Raw genomic sequence first — 19,918 nt, forward strand, 5'->3', positions numbered from 1 at the left:
TCCATTTAAGGTAAGCCCGGTTTATCACCAATCATATTTAAAACCAAATTCATCACCATCCTGACAAACCTGCAAGTCCTTAAAGGAGTCCTTATTTCTGTTACTGGTGCCACTCTCTTTCTAGAATTATCTTTGATAAAGCCTAAGCTTCTTAGCTATTCTCTTCAAACTGAAAATACAATCTCTTTAAAAAATAAGTGTTTTTTCTTTTAATTACATTGCCTAAAAATATGTACATCCCACCTTCGCAAACAAACGTATGAACTGGACATCTAGTCCTATTGGACTAGACTAACTTAAAACACTGGTGTGAGTACAATTCTTAAAAACTGCCATATAAAAGTTTTTCTTTGTATTTTATGTTTTAGCATCGTCTCAATCATGGTAGTTTTCTACTGGGAATATTTTAATGAAAAAGAGTACCAAAAAGATTAGATTATTCAACAATAAGCTTAGGTTTTCCAAAACTAATAGAATCTACCTTTGATCATCTATAGTGTCAGGGGTCATTCCACAATACTTCACATCCTAACCTTCTCACTCTCAACTAGTAATAGAACAAAATCCAGGAGACAAAGAGGGAGAAGAGTAAATTCTAGAACACAAGAGAATGAGATTATAAGGGAGTTGTCACATAAACCTGCTTGTTCTGAACATATGAAAATAGGTACCATATATATGCCAAAGCCTCAACAGGCAAGAGTTCAACAGCTAATCTTTCCTTGTCACTGTTCTCTCAGCTACGGACACCTAAGATATTTTAAAGTACTTTCAGACCATTGTTCCTAAGGGACCAGTAGAAAAAAGACTAAGGCTGGTGGTTCACAGATCATATCCTATTTCTGGTAGCTGCTAGACCCGCCCCCAGCCACTGCCACCACCATCGCCCCACTCCACCCAGACCATCCCACCCACTCTTTTAGTAACACACTTACCATCACAAGTGGCCTCACTGGGATGTTCTCTTGTGAAGTCCCTGGTGGGGGGTCATTCCATTCTGGAAATTTTATAGCATCTTTTTGGTATGTAGGCTTCTTTGGATATGGTTTCAGGGGTGAGGAAGGAGGAAATCTAAAAACCAAGAAGGAAATCTCTATTATTTCAGTCAATGGGAGACACAGATATTTTAACAACAGCCCCCATTTCTTCTGTCCTTGAGAATTTATGTAATAATTCCAAACTTCAGATAATGGAATTCTCACTATCAATCAGAGTATGAATGCTCAAATTATTACACATGGCTCACTAGGCCCAATATACGACTTTTTTCAAAATTCATTCATTATGTCTACTAGAAAACATTTATGAAGAAAAACAGGAATCAAACCTGTGACACATTATTCAATAAATAAATAAATAAAATTTGTTCTCTTATCAAATGATTTTCACGAATAAAGATGTTCTTAATGGACTGCTGGAGCAAGCCAGTTCTTTCACCCAGCTGGAAATCCTTAGTACCTCACAACTCTCTGAAATGTCTAGGTGGTACGTATGCAAAAGAAAATATGGACCAATGAATGCTCAGCGCTACTTGCTGAGGAAGAGCATATCAGCACAAGAATCTTTTACCCTAATGTTCATTTTTATAACTATTTCAAAAGAAGACTAATCAATCCTCTTTCCCTTGAATATGGAACACTTCACAGTGAGATGGAAGCCTCAGTCCTGGAGGAGGTGAAAGCTGCCCAGTGTCCTTCTGCCTTTTGATCCCCTCCTCTGTCCCCATACCGCCAAGTCACTGGCAACATCACTCCTTGGACCAACACAGAGAAGCCTAAATACGCTAACTCTCCTTAAATCAGTCTAGGCCATACCTGATAAACAACAATAGAAAGGTAACTAAGTACATACTTTCCTCAGAGTAACTGTTCTTGTTAGTTTGTTAGAAAAAGACAGGCTGCAGGACATTGAAAAGGTAACACAAGATCTCTAGTTCTTCATGTTGACATGGAAGTCAGTAGGTAGTTTACTTTTCATTTATTTAAGCCAAAATAAAGGTTTAAAATCTTATCCATGATACCTGTAGGAAAAATAATCCAAATAAACTAGAAAGATCTTATTCCTAAGGCAAATGAAGACAGAAATAGTTTTCAAATGCCTATAGTTTACCAAAAAAGTTTGTACTGAGGTGAATCAGAAGAATCACAAGTAATAAGCACTATGAAGCAACATTTCAAAAATAGTCACAATAGACTTGAAAGGGATGGCTAGAGGCACCTGGGTGACTCAGTTGGTTAAGCATCCAACTTTGGCTCAGGTCATAATCTTGTAGTCCTGGGTTTGAGCCCTGAGTCCGGCTCTGTGCTAACAGCTCAGAGCCTGGAGCCTGCTTCGGATTCTGTGTCTCCCCCTCTCAATGCCCCACTTGCACGCTCTCTCTCAAAAAAAATAAATAAATAAACATTAAAAAAAAAAAGTGATGGCTAATGAAGATAAGTTTCATCTTCTCTGAAAAAAAATATGCAATGACTATGCTTTATTTGAAAAGTCAATGAGAAAAAAATGAAATCATTAAATCAAATTAAAGATAAATAAACTGAAAGCTTAAATTTTTTAACCAAGTTAAAAGACAGGCATTTTCAAACAATTCCAAAATATAAATTAAATCTCTAAAGCCCATAAAAGTTACTCTACTTCTTTTTTTTAATGTTTTATTTATTTTTGAGAGATAGAAAGACAGAGTGCGAGCAGGGTAGAAGCAGACAGAGAAGGACACAGAATCTGAAGCAGGCTCCAGGCTCTTAGCTGTCAGCACAAAGCCAGATGCACGACTTAAACCCACGAACAGTGAGATCATGACCCGAGCCAAAGTTGGACACTTAACTGCTTGAGCCACACAGTTGCCCCTACTCCTTAAGTAAAGGCTGGCTTTTACTTAAGCCAGCTTATTTCTAAGAAGCCAACAATCGTAACACAAGTCCTACTGCCAACATACAGCACGTAGGCACACACTCAGGTACACATAAACACTCTCACATTCAAACACACGTGTGGTGTAGCAAATTGTCTCCAGGGAATTCGGAGATCACCCACTTCTCAGTTCTTTAAAAATTAAACACCATCCCGGGGTGCCTGGACGGCTCAGTCGGTTAGGCGTCCGACTTCAGGTCAGGTCATGACCTCACAATTCATGAGTTCAAGCCCCACATCAGGCTCTCTGCTGTCAGTGCAGAGCCCACTTTGGATACTCTCCTCTCTCTCTCTCTCTGCTCCTCCCCCCACTCTCTCTCTCTCACACATCCTCTCTCAAAAATAAACATTAAAAAAAATTAAACACCATCCCTACTCTCACCCCACCACTAACACCCACTGCTTATCCCTCCAACTCTGTCAACTAAAGTTGTGAAAACTTGGCCTGTGCTCCAGCCCTAGTTCTCTCCGGAACAGTCTTTGTGTCCTCTGGAAAATAACAGTGTCTATAAGTTTATTCATTTGTCAAACAAAGGGATTAAATTGGATGATCCATAAATGTCCTCCTGGGTTCAAAATGCGTTTCTTGTATTCCCACACCCTGAAACAAGTAATAGCTTCCAAAACCCACAGCAGCAGTTCCTAAGTGGAGAACTGTGATTGAAGTGATACCAGGGAGTCACTTTCTGCCTTTGCCCTGAGAAGATGCCCTGGGAAGATCAATAACAGATGTGGTGTCTTTGCAGCCACCTGGCCAGAGATGAAATGCAGAAGAGCTCCCTCTCATGGACTGTTTTTATTGTGTGTATTGAAAGTTTTCCATTTAATTCTAACACTTTAATCATGTCTTCTCAGGCTTCAAAGGCTGTCACAGATGATCTAATCCAACTGTCACGTTCTTTACTTATGGAAATCAAGGCCCAAAAGAGGAAAGCAACTTATTAAAAGACTCACAACTAACTGGCCATGCGAACAAACCATCTTGCACAAAAGATGTGTAAGCCCTTTAATAAGGACATCACAAAACTTTATTGAAAGACATTAATGAAGTAAATTGATAGATGTATCATATTGGTAAATAAGATTCAATATCAATATTCAACAGCAAAATGGCAATGTAAATATTCCTCATGAAGACATACACTTACAGAGAAATTCTAATTAGAATATAAAGTTTTTTATGAAATATGATAAACTGATTCTAAGTTTACATGGAAATGCAAGAGGCCAAAAACAATCAAGACATTCTTAAGGAAGAAAAACAAAGTGAGGAGACTTACCCTACCAGCTATCAAGGCTAATTAAGATAATATGGTAGGGCTATACTGATGGCATAGACTATGGATTCTCAGCCTCAGCATTATTGACGTTTGGGGCTGGATAATCTTGTGTGGAGAGCTATCCTGTGTACCATAGGTTGTTTAGCAGCATCCCTGGCCTCCACCCACTAGATGCTAGTAGCACACCCTCCCAAGTGTGACAACCAAAAATATTTCCAGACATTGTCCCCAGCAAAATGGCCCCCAGTGGAAAATCATGGGCCCAGATAATCTAAAACAAACATACACACTTATTTAGAAACCTGGTTTATGGCAGACCAGACATTACAGATCAGTGAGAATGTATGGACTGTTCAATAAAGAGTTCTGGTCCAAGAGTTTCACACATGGGAAACGTGAAACTGCACCCCTGCTGTAGACTGCACCTCCAAAGATATTTTACAAAGGCACTTCCCTCCCACATCCTTCTCTGCAAGTGGTATTGCCACCACTCTATCAAGAGGCAGAGTGTGTTTCTCTACTCTTTTGGTTCTGGGTGAGACTCCCTCCAAGGACTTTGGTAACTAGGATGGCAAGAGTAAGAGGGTGCCAGTTCTACAGCCTGTATTTGCTTCAGATCATTAAGAAATAAATTTTATACTTCAGGTGTGAAAAAAGGGGGGGGGGGGTGTGTGCCAGTTCTGGGCATTAGCCTTAAAATGGCCTGGAATGCCCTTCCTGCCTCTAAGAGCTTCCACTCTTCTTCCCAAGCTCCCTCATATAGACTAGCCATCATGTAAAGAAGGGGGAGTACTCTGAGACCAGAATACTGCGAGGCACCTAAGCATCAAAAAGAGGTCCTAGAAGATGAGACACTGCATGGAAAGAAACTTGAGGTCAAGTATATGGCAGTTCCAGACTTGTGCATGCAGAGGTCATCATGGAGGTCCATTTTCCAGCCTCAGCAGTCCCAGCCAATGTCCAGCTAAGACTTCCCAAACTCCTGACTCACAAAATTATGTAAAAACAACAACTGTCTTAAGCCACTGTGTTTGGGCATAGTTTTGTTACACAACAACAGATAAGCTGAACAGAAATTTATTTATATCAGAACAGGCAGTCAGTGGACCTCTGAAGAGCCTCAGGGAGACTTGTTACAGGAACGTGGAAGGGCTGTGAGAAGGCTGAGGTTGGAGGTATAGGAAAGACCCATGTTGCCTAGTGGCAACAATTCCAGTCAAAATTGTCCCCTGCAGTGACATGGAAAATACGAAAGGTGGATTTGGATAAGGAGTTTTCCAAGATGAATGTTGAAAGTGCCAACCAGTCTCTTTCAGTCTTGATAACCAGGTATGGACGGACAAAGATAAACTAAAGAAGGACCACTTCAAATTTTAAGCAGAATTTAAAGGAAACATAAAAGAGCTATGACTTGATTCATAAACAAAACTATTTCTCATCCCCAGTCTCTCTCAACAAAAGGTTCTCAAAGTAAAATGGCCTTACAACCAATATCAAATTCAAGATGTTTCTAGTAAGACATGGTCCTTGGGTAGTTGCATGCATGGCTATAAAAGACTTTTACTATAACCTTAAAAAGATTTAAGGCAGTACCTTATAGATCATCTTGGTTAAAGTTAGAGTTTAAGAATCTTGAAGGTGTTATATCATGGCAGACTTATAAGTAGCCCAGGTAGAAAAGAGCCTGTTTCAAAGACACTTGTGTGACTTTTGTCTAATGGAATAAATCAAAATAAAATTCACAGAAAAGCCACAGCACTTTTAAGACACTAATACTAGCAGAATCACCATCCACTTGGACTAAAAAGTGAACAGTTCAAAATGCAAAAAAACCAGTCAAGAATCTCAAGCTTCTGTAAGCAGGAAGTTTATCAGAAAGTTATTTCACTGCAAACATGAGCCATTTTTTATGGAAAAGGAAAAAGGACTAAGTGTGCAGAGACAAGACTCTAGGGGGAAGAGCCGGGAACCATGTACCATCACTCACAGGAAGCAGAACTGGGCCCTAATCAAGGAATGGCAGACACATGTTCAACTGCATTTTAGAAGTGCTATGGGCTAACATTGTTTTATGTGATGCCATAATGGGACAAATTTAGAGAGTCATGATGCAGAGGATGAATGCAGTTTGCCAATGAATGCCATTGTGGCCAAAGTGTATTTTGCAAGAATGGCCACAACAGTATTGCCCATCCTTCCCCAATGTGACTCTTCTCCAGTGTGACTCTTCCTCAATGTAACTTTGATGAGGTCAAATATTCAACAGGATGAGATGATTTCTCTACCTCTTTGAATGTGAACAGGCCCTTTGGCTGCTTTGACAAATAGAATATGGCAGAAGTGACACTTTGCTGATTCCAGGAATAGACCTTACCTAGCTGGCAGTTTCCTCTTTTAGCCTATTGTAAATTTCCTCTTTTAGCCTATTGCAAGCAAATACTTGCTCTTGGGATGCTCATTCTTGGGACATAACCTCTTGGAAGCCAGCCACCATATAAGAATAGTGACCACCCTAACACCATCGTCATGAAAAGTATAACCCATGTGAAGATGCCCGATACAATCAAATCTCATGAGAAAAGAGAGAGGGGCCAAGAAGCACAAAGGCACCAACCACAACTCTGAGCAGAGAAAGAAGTCTTCTTGGAAGTGAATTGTGCAGCCCAACTGATGCTTTATGGGTAATGGGCAAACTGCCAGATGTGCTCTTGCTCAATTCTTGACACAAAATTATGAGCAGAATAAAATGCTTAAAGCCACTAATGTTTGAGAAAGGTTGTTTCTCAGAATGAGAATACCAGAACAATCCCAAATTCACACCATGAATAAAAATCATAGGTAAAAACCTTAAAATTTAGAATACAATATAAGAAAATATCTCTCTGACTTTCAGTAATAAAAGGACTCTTGTTAAGCAAGATACAAAAACCATAAAGTAAATGGGGCGCCTGGGTGATTTAGTCAGTTGAGCACCCGACTTGGGCTCAGGTCATGATCTCATGGCTCGTGAGGTCGAGTCCCATGTTGGGCTCTGTGCTGACAGCTCAGAGCCTAGAACCTGCTTCAGATTCTGTCTCCCATTCTCTCTGCCCCTCCCCTGCTTGTGCTCGCCACCACCCCCATCTCTGTCTCAAAAATAAATAAATATTTTAAAAACTTTAAAACAATATAAACTATTAAAAAAAGATTGACACATTCACTTACATTAAAATAAAAAAAGTTCTGCTTATCAAGACACAATAAAATGAAAAAAAGGAGATCTTTGCAATCCAAATAATTGACAAAATAATTGACAAAAATTTTATCAATCCAAATAATTGACAAAAAGGATTAATATCCAGAATATACTTTTTTTTTAACTCCTAAAAACATATAAGAAAAAAAATCCTATAGAAAAAGGGCAAACACATGAACCAGGCATTTCCAGATGTGGAACCAGGAATGATGAATAAACATATAAAAGACACTTGATCCATCAATAATCAAATAATATCACAACAAGACAGCATTTCATACTTACCAGATTGGCAAAAGATCAAGTCAGTCAATATCAAATGTTTTCTACTACTGGATAAAACTTAGCATAGCCGCTATGCTATGTTGGCATTACCTAGTAAAGGTGAACAAATATGCAGTATCTTCTAAACTAATTTCACTCTATGTAACTCTGGTTAGCCTAAAGAAACTCTTACACATGTACAAAAGGAGACAAGTCCATAAATGTTCATGGCAGCACTGCTTATAAAAGCAAAAAACTGGAAGCAACCCAAATCTCATTGGAAAAGGAAGAGATAAATGGATTGTGGTATACTGATAAAATATAAAGTAGCTGAGAAAATTCCTTAACTATAATTAAATACACCAACATGGATGAATCTCAAAAATCATGAGAACTAAAAGTCAGAAAAGAATACATACTGTTTGATATCTGTTATATAAATTTCAAAGCAGAGAAAAATATTTCAGGAGCCAAAACGATCCAAGGATAAGTGTTAAAACAATAGAGAGAAGCAAAGAAATGATTAACACATAAGGCAGGATAGTGATGATCTCTTGGAGAAGAAAATGCAAATTGTCAGTGAACAGGTGTTTACTATTCTTATATAAACCATTCAGATAGTTTATACACTCACCTATGGCATATATTTTAAATACAACTGACAACATTTAAAAAGAGCAGAGCTCCCTCCAGTGGGTTATACTGGTCTTTGCTTTTAAAATTCTAAATTTAATTCTAGCATTATGATCATGGATTCCAAAATTATAGTCTCTTAGAAATGATCTAGTTGTACACTGAATAAAATGAGACCAGAAAAGGAATCAGCACCAGCTAATCATCCAACACAACAACAATCCAGGTCTTACCTGTATTGCCAAATTTTGGTTGGAAAAAAAGCAGTTAAAAATAAACCATTCTGGGGTGCCTAGGTGGCTCAGTTGGTTGAGCATCCAATTCTTGATTTTGGTTCAGGTCATGATTCCAGAGTCATGGTATCAAGCCTTGCATCGTGTTCTGTGCTGAGCATAGAGCCTGCTTCAGATTCTCTTTCTCTCTCTCTCTCTCTCCCTCACCCCCTCCCCCTCTCCCTCTCTCCCTCTCTCCCTCTCTCCTTCTGCCTCACTCCCCAGCTCATGCATCTGTCTCACTAAAAATAAAATAAATAGTAATAAACTATCCCAGAACTTAATTTATTTTGACAAATTTACTTAAAACAAATTAGAATTTATTAACTAATCAATCAATTAAAATATTCTAGGGCATCTAAACTGCAAGGAGAACATAGTTTATAAATCTTAATAAATTTGAGTCATAAATGACACAATGCACTAACAAAGTTCTTCCCATTACATATGCTAAAATTGTTTCTTTAGCATCAGCAGAAATTTGCAGCATCTACAGCTTTTGCCAGCTTGCCTCTTTGCCTTAGTCACCTAAGCCTCTGTACAAGAAAAGCCAGGCAGAAAGTGATTATAGGAGCTGACCTCTCTGAGACTGTGGTTTCCAAGAAACCCATGCATTAGGCAAACCAGTAGCAATTTGCTGGGCTCCAATGTCCTCTGTACCCATTCAATGTATTGTTCAGGACCAGTAGTGGTATATAGTACAGTATTGTGTAAATGCTGAAAAACCGTAAATGACTATATTTCACAAAAACTGCTTAAAGGTGTATCAGAAACATAAAGTAACTGAGGGAATGAGAATAAAAGATGAAGCTGGAACAGTTGCCAAACTAAGGAAGCCATGAACTCTGAGATCAGAAATCGTTCCTTATTCCATATGAATAAAGATTCCATTATGAGTAAAGGATCAAATAAGATTTTTTTAAGGAAGGGAGAAATGTGATCTGGTCTGAAAGACACTCTTACCTTATTAGCAATAACTATTTAGAAAATGAATTCCATTTACAACAGAAGAAAATATAATATCTATAACTTAAAGAAATGTGTGAGATCTACAAAGAAAGTCACCACTATTTACAATAGCAGCAAAAAACATGAACTACTTAGATCTAAATCTAACAAAACTTGTGCAGCATAAGTACATGCACAGCAACAAAGCACGGCTGAGAAATTAAAGACCTAAATGAACTGAGAGCTATGCTATGTTCGTGATTTGGAGGGCTCAATTTTGTTAATTTGTCAAATTCCCCGAATTGATCTATAGAGTCCATACAATATCATTAAAAATTTTGACGAAATTTTTATAGAAATGCACAAGGAGAGTCTAAAATTTATGTGGACAAGCAAAAGAACTAGAATAGTCAAAATAATTTTGAAAAATAACAAAGTTGGAGGACTTACACTGATTTTGAGAGTTATTATATGTCTGCAGTAATCAAGACTGTTGTACTGGAGATAAGCTGGACATACAGGACAGTGGAACAATATATAAATTAAGTCACAGGACTTAATATGATGTTATGTCCCATATCCGCAAGAGTACACGGCCCAGGATCAAGGAGTGGAAGTAAGAAGAGCCCTACTGACCATCCCTCCCAGTGACCCATCCCCACAACTCTTGGTTCTGCAGTTAGAGGTCCTGTTCCCAAAAGAGAAACAAGTATTCCTGCCAGGAGACATAGCAAGTACACTTTAGACTCCTTGCAGCAAGGAGCAGAGACAAGAAGAGGGGCTGCTGTCATGGTAGGGGTAACTGATCCTGACCAGCAGGAGGAGGGTGGGCTGCCCTTCACCTGTGGGGGCAAGAACACCTTGTTGTATGGAAACCAATTTGACAATAAATTTCATATATTGAAGAAAAAAAAAAAAAGAACACCTATGGCACCTATTGGTACTTCCTTGTCCCACTGTAACTGTACATGGGTATGGACAGAAACATCAGCCTGAGAAGTGTATGGTTGTCAAAGGTCCAGACACTTTCAGGAATGAACTTTGGGGTCACACTATGAGGTAACACACCCAAAGCTTGTCAAGGTGATAGCTGAGGGTGAGGAACTTTACAGTGGCAAGAGGAGAAGAAAGAGGATGAGGACCAGCTGTAGCCCTAAGACCAGCTGTGGCAACAAGGGATATATTCTTCTCAGTAATTTCCATCTCCTGCATGTCATCTCAGGAGGAAAGTCCCATGCCCACGCAAAGAGAAGCAGATGTGTGCAGCACAAGTGATTGACTATGCCAGCCATGGAGGTGCACGGTCCCTACCTCCCTTCAAGAGGCCAACAGCCTCCAAGACAGTCCCCAGGCTCCAACCGCTGTGCCTTTCAGGCTTTGCCACAATGCTTCCAGCACCTCAGTGAGTACACAGTGGGTATTGGAGCTGGGCCAATTCAACCAGAAGACATAGGACTCCTCTAGAAAGCAACTATTGTCCAAGGACTCCCCATCAACCTGGCCAAGACTTTCTCAGAACTGCACCCTATCATCTTAGGTCCTTCCTGCCCAATTCTTTCCCCTCTGCTTTCCCAGAGATCAGACCTGCATCAGAGTCCCAGCCCCTTGCTCCCTTCCCCCTTCAACCATTCCAGACAGGCCCCAAATACTAGCGTTAATTTCCTTTCACATCTAGCCCCATCATGGCATCTCCTTCTCTTCTCAGAGACTTGAACTAACAGACTCAGGCCTGTCTCACTCCAGTGTGTTTGTTACAGTCCTTCCATTACTGACTTCACAATTATACTTAACTGCAGCTCACTTGATGTGGGAAAAGACTGAGCCACTCAGACTCAGGAACAGGTGGAGTGATTATTGCTTAACTTCTCAGTTTAAAGGGACCTTATTAACCTTTGAACTTCTTTCTCAATGAATACTAGGCATTGTGTCAGGTGTGAGGGACATAGATAACAGCAAATTCTTTCACAGCCTTATCTTCCACCACACCCTTCCTAATAACACCTTCCACGTTCTTATATCCTTCAAGCTCACTTGTGATGACCACTTTTATAAGCAATTCCCTCCACCCTGATTGACCCTCTCCCTTGCCTGGCAAACACCCACGGACACATCAAGACTGAACCCAAGCATCACTTCTGGGCAAAATATTCTCTGACGTACACAAGCAAAGTTGATTCCTCAGTCCTCCTATAACACACCCTAATCATGGCATCTGTGATAATGAATTCAGATTTATCAGTCTTCCTAACTAAAATGGAACTCTTTGAAGCATGGGTCATGCATCCAAAGTGTTTAGCACTGTGCCTGGCATAAAGTAGGTACTCCTAGATGCCTGAGAAGAGTAAGGGAAGCAAAAAGAGGACAGCAACAAGCAGCACACCTGAGGATCTAACTAACAAGGACCGTAACAAACAAGGACCAACACCAAAAAGAACCCAGAAGTATTTTGCAAGTGGTGAAATGCTGACTGGACACCAGTTGCATAAAAACACTGAAACAGGGGCACCTGAGTGGCTCAGTCGGTTGAGCATCTGACTCCAGCTCAGGTCTTGATGTCACAGTTCATGGTTCAAACCCCATGTCAGGCTCTGTACTGACAGTGAAGAGCCTGCTTGCTCAGCAGCTCGCACATGAACTCTCAAAATAAATAAACATTAAAAAACAAAAACGGTGAAACAGACTATGCTTTCTGACACTCCCATAAAACACCTGTCAGGCCTCTCCCACTGCTAGTTTGCAGGCTTATCAAATTCAGAGAGTGGCCTGCCCCACCCTTCCACAGCCCTCACAAGTCCACTCTTACAGCCTGCACCTCAAGGTAAGTTCCCACTCTTCTCAGAAACTTCTGGCCTGGGGTTAACTGAGAAAAACTGATGGATCCCCATGGGATCATTTTGTTTTGAGGTCAGAGTATTTAAGAACTACTCCTGGGGCGCCTGGGTGGCTCAGTTGGCTAAGCATCCAACTCTTCATTTCGGCTCCGGTCATGATCTCATGGTTCATGGGTTCAAGCCCCACATCGGGCTCTGTGCAGATGGCATGAAGCCTGCTTGCGATTCTGTCTCCCTTTCTCTCTCCCTCCCCCTCTCCCTCCCCTGCTCGCTCTCGATCTATCTCTCTCTCAAAAATAAATAAACATTAAAAAAAAAAGTTTAAAAAAAAGAACTCCTGTTCAATCTACCTTCTCTGGCCAAAATACCTTTCTCTTCTTCTAAGGGGAGTGTTCAGTAGGTTATGTTCACTGATTTTTCTGGATTCTCTACTGATGAAACTCCATTCTCTATTAATTATAGTCACGAGGCATCATGAATTCATAGGAAAGAAACTTGGGTAAGGATTAAAGGAAAAAAGAATTAAAGACCAAGTGGGTGAAACAAATACAAAGTGAAGGGAAAAAGAAACATGACACAAAACGTGAAACACAAGAATATGACCACACATGAATGGCCAGGGTAGAAAGATAAAACATAGGTTCGAAATTAACCTGAGGTAATCACCAAAAAGCCTAAAAATGAGGATGCCACAAAAGTTTATCAGTAACCAGTAGATGCTTTTCATAAGTCAAGACAGTCTATTCAATACTCTGTTTAACACACCTACTTTCCCTGGCACATTTTACATCCAAAGAGGGCAGCGATAATGTAACCTCAGGATGAGCTGAGCCTGGTATAGAACTGTCTGCCCCAGGGCAGAGATCAGCTTACGGCTTATTTTTAGTGGAACCAGCTTACAGCTTATTTTTAGTGGATTCTGCTCCTGCACCTCAGGGACTGCCAGGGTCCTCAGGTGGAATCCATCCCCACAGCTTGGGACAGACTGCACTGCTGCTTACCTTTTGGGCAGTCTATATACACACCATAATCATGGCACTGTTTCCTCTGCCCAAAACAATTCCCCAGTTTTGCTCCTTCAACAGGCACTGCCTGTCGTATCAGTTTGAGTTGTTGGTTGCAAAAACCAATTCTGACTAATTTAACCAGACACAAAAAAATTGAAAATATCCAAGTAGGTTACAAAATCAATAGGAGGGAGAGCTGGAGAACTAGCATCAGAAAGGGGGAAAAAAAGTGCTAGGGAGAAAGGAAGCCACAGCAGCACACAGAGCAGGAACCACAAGGGACAGTCTAGTGAGAGAGCGACGGCTGACACCATGGCCTCTGCATGCTTTTGCCTCTATGTGCTCTGCCCTTGCTCCTGCAGGCCACCACTGCTGTCACAAGAAATTCTAAGCTGTCCCTTCCCCTTCACATCTCTCACTTGACATTCAAAGTCGTAGGTAGGAGTGTATCAACCGCCAAGGGCAGGACAGGTCCCTGAACCCTAACTGCTGAAAGACGGAGAATCTCACCTACCTCGGCTTCTACAAGGAAGACAGGGCTCTGCTTCCCTCCAAGGCTCACAAAAACAGGGAATCTCACAAAACAGAAAAGGAGCTTAAAATGTTTGGCAGCAAAAAAGGTGAAATGTCCAGTATATGTTTTTTATCAGTACCCCACAACTATAACATGGAAACCTGGACATTCATTCTTGACTTTTATGGGAGGAGTGGGTACATACTCATCCAGCTCCAGAGGGTCTAAGCTCCCAGAGACTTTATATAGGAAAAATCCTAAAGATTTAGATGTTCACTAACCGCAGATGTATTTGAAGAACTGCAAGGACTTACAGATTGACAGGTGCCTTGACAAAGGTAAGAGTTAGACTCCAGACCTCAATAAAAGAAAATGCTAAACATCAGTAAAGATTCTAAATGCAAAGGGGTGAAGGGAGAGATCCAAGACGGCAGCATGGGAAGACCCCGAACTCACCTCATCCCAGAGACAAACGGAATCTACACCTACATGTACAGCAATTGCTCCTAAAGAACTGAGGGTCAGTGAACAGCTTCTGCACACCCAAGGATAGAGGGACCACACAGAGAACGGGCAGGAGAGACAGAGACAAGGTGATGATGAGAACACCACCACCACCCCCACACACTATAAACTGCAGAAGGAAGGGATAGCAACAGAGGGCTCTCAGCAGATTTGCACAACCTGGGGCACAGCAAAAATAGCAGTTTCAAGGGCAACTAGACTTTGAGTGGAAGAATCCCGTTTACTAACTCTAGAGCACCCATGGAACAGTGCGGGAACTGCTGAAACTCTCTCGAAGGCTGGAGATGCCAGTGAGGGTCATGTTTTTGTTCCTCCCCTATCTTGACAACACAGAGGGGGGCAGGGCCAAGGCATTCTAGCCAGCCTGCTGCCTCAGCAAGCGCAGGGTCCCTGGCCCACACCAGCTCCAGCCATGCTGCCAAGGTGGCCACCCCACCCACCCCTGTCCCAGCTCCACCCAGCCCAACAAGGGCTACCACATGGTCCACTCTGGGAAACCTCCCGGCCCATGCCTCCTCTAGCTCCAGCCATCCCACCTGCATGTCTCCTCTGCAGGGTCCTCCACCCCGCTCCAGCTCCGGCTGCACACAGCCAGCCCAAACCACCTCATTCACAGAAACATACACACAAAGTGTATATGAGGAGACAGAAGAATATACTCCAAACGAATTAACAAAACCTCTGAAAAAGAACTAAATACAACAGTGATAAGCAATCTACCTGATAAAGAGTTCAAAGTAATGCTCATAAAGATGTTCACCAGACTGGAGAGAAGAATGATTGAACTTAGTGAGAACTTCAACAAAGTGATAAAATATAAAAAAGAACCACCAGAGCTGAAGAACGCAATAACTGAAATAAAAAACACACTGGAGGGAATTAAGAGCAGATTAAAGGATGCAAATGAACGAATCAGCATTCTGGAACATGGGGTAAGAGAGAACACCCAAGCTGAAGAGCAAAAAGAAAACAGAATTTTAAAAACTGATGATAATAGGTTAAGGGACCTCTGGGACCACATCACATTAAGGGACCTCTGGTACAACAAGCATACTAACATTCACATTATAAGGGTCCCAGAAGGAGAAGACAGACAGAAAGGCACAGAAACTTATTTGAAGAAAAGTTCCCTAACCTGGGGAAAGAAATGGCCATCCAGGTCCCAATAAGACACCTAATAATTAAAATGCCCAAAATTAAAAATAAAAAGAGAATCTTAACAGGAGCAACAGAAAAATAGCAATGAAGCCCTTAAACAATGTGGGGGTTAGGAGCAATGACACCCCACTCACTGCCCTCATGCACCCCAAACCCAAGTCTAACTTTGACTCTCCCAAAACTTAACTACGAATAGCCTACCAGTGACCAGAGCCTTGCCGATGAACATAAACAGTCAATTAACATATATTTTGTGTATTATATGTCATATACTATATTCCTACAATAAAGTAAGCTAGAGAAAAGAAAATGTTATTGAGAAAATCATAAAGAAAAAATACATTTATAATTCTGTACTGCAAAACATCCACGTATAAGTAGACCCATGCAGTCAAACCCTGTGTTGTTCAAGGGTCAGCTGTGGTTATAAACAACAGAAACTCCCTAAGGCTGTCAATTCATTTTTCAGCAGAAACTGTGTAGGCCACACAGGAGTGGCATAATATATTCAAAGGGCTGAAAGGAAAACACCTATAACCAAGTTACTCAGCCTAATAAGGTTATCATTCAAAATTGAAGGAAAGATAAAGAATTTCCCAGACAAACAAAAGTTAAAGGAGTTTATCACCATTAAAGCAGCCTTACAAGAAATGTTAAAGGAACTTCTTTAAGTAGAAAAGGCCAATAAGTATAAGGCAATTCTGAAATGAAAAAAATACACAGGTGGGAGAATATAAATGTCGGTTTTTAGAATGTGTTCAAACTTAAGTGACCATAGACTTAATACAGACTGCTATATATTTGGGATATTATAAATAAACCTCAAAACAGCCAAAAACCAAAAAGAATAAAATACCTAGAAATAAATTTAACCAAGGGAGTAAAAGACACACTCTAAAAACTCTAAGAAACTGATGAAAGAAATTGAAGACAACAGAAACAAATGAAAAGATACATCATGCTCATGGATTGGAAGGTAATATGGTTAAAATGTTGAGAGGCACCTGGGTGGCTCAGTCAGTTAAGCGTCCGACTCTCAGTTTCAGCTCAGGTCATAATCTTATGGTTTCATGAGTTCGAGCACCACACATCAGGCTCTGCACTGGCAATGGGGAGCCTGCTTGGAATTCTCTCTCTCTCTCTGCCCCTCCCCTACTAAAGCTGTCTCTGTTTCTCTGAAAATAAATAAATAAACTTTAAAAAAAATTTTTTTAATTTTTTTTTTAATCTTTATTTATTTTTGAGAGAGAGACAGAGTGTGAGCAGGGGAGGAGCTGAGGGGAGGGAGACACAGAATCAGAAGCAGGCTCCAGGCCCTGAGCTGTCAGCACAGAGCCTGATGTGGGGCCCGAACTCATGAACTGTGAGATCATGACCTGAGCTGAAGTCAGACGCTTAACCGACTGACCAACCGAGGCGCCCCTAAAATAAAAATTTTTTAAAGGTTGATACTATCCAAAGCAATCTACAGGTTTAATGCAATCTCTGTTAAAATTCCAATGATAATTTTCACAGGACTAGATAGAACAACTAATCCTAAATTTTGTATGGAACCACAAAACACTCTGAAGAGTCAAAGCAATCTAGAGAAAGAAGAACAAAGCTGGAAGTATCACAAACCCAGATTTCAAACTATACTGCAAAGTTATAGTAATCAAAACAGTATGGTACTAGCATGAAAATAGACATGTAGATGAAAAGAAGAGGAAAGACAGCCCAGGAATAAACCCAAGCCTATAGGGTCAACTAATAGACAACAGAGGAGGCAAGAACATACAATGGGGGAAAAGGTGGTCTTTTCCATTAACAGTGCTGGGAAAACTGGACAGCTACATGTGAAAAGAATGAAACTGAACCACTTTCTTACACCATACACAAAAATAAACTCAAAATGGATTAAAGTCCCAGTAATTTCCTAGATATTGCCCTTAGCAACATATTTATGCCTCCTCAGGCAAGGGAAACAAAAAATAAATAAATAAACTTTTGAGACTACATCAAACTGAAAAGCTTTTGCACAACAAAGGAAACCATCAACAGAACAAACAGGCCACCCATTAAGTAGGGGCAGATATTTGCAAATGATGCATCTGATTGGGGGTTAATACCCAAAATATATAAAGAACTACAACTCAGTAGCAAAAACCCCAAATAATCCAACTAAAAATGGGCAAAGGACTTGAAGAGACATTTTCCCAAAGACATAACCAGTGTCCAAAAGACACATGGAAAGATGCTCAACATCACTAATCACCAGAGAAATGTAAATCAAAACCATGAGATACCACCTCACACCAGTCAGAATGGCTAGAATCAAAAAGACAAGAAACAGCAAGGGTTGGGAAGATGTGGAGAAAAGGGAGCACTTGTGCAGTGTTGGTGGAAATGTAAGCTGGTGCAGCCACTGTGGAAATCTACATGAAGGTATCTCAAAAAATTAAAAAGAAATACCGTATGACCCAGTAATTCCCTATTAGGGTATTCACCTGAAGGAAACAAAAACACTAATTTAAAAAGATATATGCACCTCTATGTTTATTGCAGAAGTATTTACGATGGCCAAGATATGGAAGGAGCCCAACTGTCCATCAACTGTCAAATGGATAAAGAAGATGAAAGAGAGAGAGGAAGGAAGGAAGGAAGGAAGGAAGGAAAAAAGGATGGATTTCCAGTCATAAAAAAGAATGAAATCTTGTCATTCGCAACAACATAGGTGGACCCAAGGAGTATTATGCTAAGTGAAATAAAGCAGACCGAGAAAGACAAATACCATATGATTTCACTTACACACGGAATCTAAAAACAAAACAAATGAACAATAACAACAACAAAAACAGACTCATAAAGACGAAGAACAAATTGGTGTTTGCTGGAGGGGAGAGGGGAGAGAAATTAGTAAAACAGGCAAAGAGATTAAGAGGTACAAAATTCCAGTTATAAAGTAAATAAGTCATGAATAAAAAGTACAGAAGAAATATAATCAATAATATTGTAATAACTCTGTATGGTGACGGAGAATAACTACACTAATCATGGTAAGCATTTTGTAATGTATATAACTGTTCATCACTATGTCATACACCTGAAACTAACATAATACTATATGTCAACTATACTTCGATTAAAAATAAATTTTAAAAGTTAAAGTCTGCTCCACAACCACATATTTAAGAAACTGCACCAAATTTATCCCTATGACTTCCTGACCTTAAATTTCTCCAGTCAGGCCATTCTCCTCTCTCCTCTCCTAGGAAAGCCCACTTAGACATTTCTGAACAATAGCCTCAGTCTTGCTATCCTCGTCACTTGAAATACCCTCTCTCTTCTCATTAACCAGATCCCACCACATTCTTGGGACCCAGGTTGAAGTCCTCCACCTCCTGCTCCATGAGATCTCAAAACACTCCCACAGCAAGTGGGTCACAAACACAAATCCTGCAGTGGCCAGGCAGACAACATCACCATGATACAGTGCGGTATAATGGAAGGGAATGGTGGCAAGAATATCAAGTGCAGTGGGTTTGCCCCAACTAAAGACTTTCAGGTTCACAATTTCTTAAGACACTGTGAAAAGCTCAGAATTATTAGGAGCCTCTGGGGAAAGGAACTGGGTAGCTGGAGGAGAGAGGTGGAATGGAGATTTTTTCATTGCAAATACTCTATTATACTTTGTAAATTTTGAACTACATTAAAGTATTATCTTCCCAAAATACCCAAAATTGGGAAAAAAAAAAAAAAAAACCAAGACGAAAACATTTTAATCACTAAAAACACTATGCCAGTGAGACAAAACAGATGTGTCAGTCCAAGGGCTATCAGTGTAACACCTCTAATTTATTACTTGTTCTGGTTCATTTTGGCTAATTAATTAAATAACACCCTGTTTCTGCTACTTATCTTTTTCATATATGTATACTCTATCTCTCCAGAGGATGCCAAGTTAGGGAGGAAATGAATCATGTCATATTGCATTAGAATGACAAACGTGGGGAAACTACTGAATATTTGGAATCATAAACATTTAGAATTTTAAAAGTCCTTAAAGATCTAGGTTATCACGTCATTTTATTTATTTTTCTGTTCATTCTTTTTATTTATATATATAAAATTTATTGTCAAATTGGTTTCCATAAACACCCAGTGCTCATCCCCAACAGGTGCCCTCCTCAATGCCCATCACCCACTTTCCCCTCTCCCCCACCCCCCATCAACCCTTGGTTTGTTCTCAGTATTTAAGAGTCTCTTATGGTTTGTCTCCTTCCCCCTCTGTAACTTTCTTTTTTCCCCTTCCCCTCCCCCATGGTCTTAAGTTTCTCAGGATCCACATAAGAGTGAACACAT

The 19,918-nt window shown here is 40.2% G+C and overlaps 1 protein-coding gene across 2 annotated transcripts in view; it reads right to left on the reverse strand.

Moving 5' to 3' along the window:
- Nucleotides 1-19,918, reverse strand: part of DEPDC1B (DEP domain containing 1B) — an 86,237-nt gene that overhangs the window by 49,024 nt on the left and 17,295 nt on the right. For both annotated transcript variants that reach the window (XM_042939671.1, XM_042939681.1), the window contains one exon: nt 936-1,071. In XM_042939671.1, coding sequence (XP_042795605.1) covers nt 936-1,071 — 136 coding nt within the window. The remainder of the gene's footprint in view (nt 1-935; nt 1,072-19,918) is intronic.

This window comes from Panthera leo, chromosome A1 (genome assembly GCF_018350215.1).
Source record: "Panthera leo isolate Ple1 chromosome A1, P.leo_Ple1_pat1.1, whole genome shotgun sequence".
Lineage (NCBI taxonomy): Eukaryota > Metazoa > Chordata > Mammalia > Carnivora > Felidae > Panthera > Panthera leo.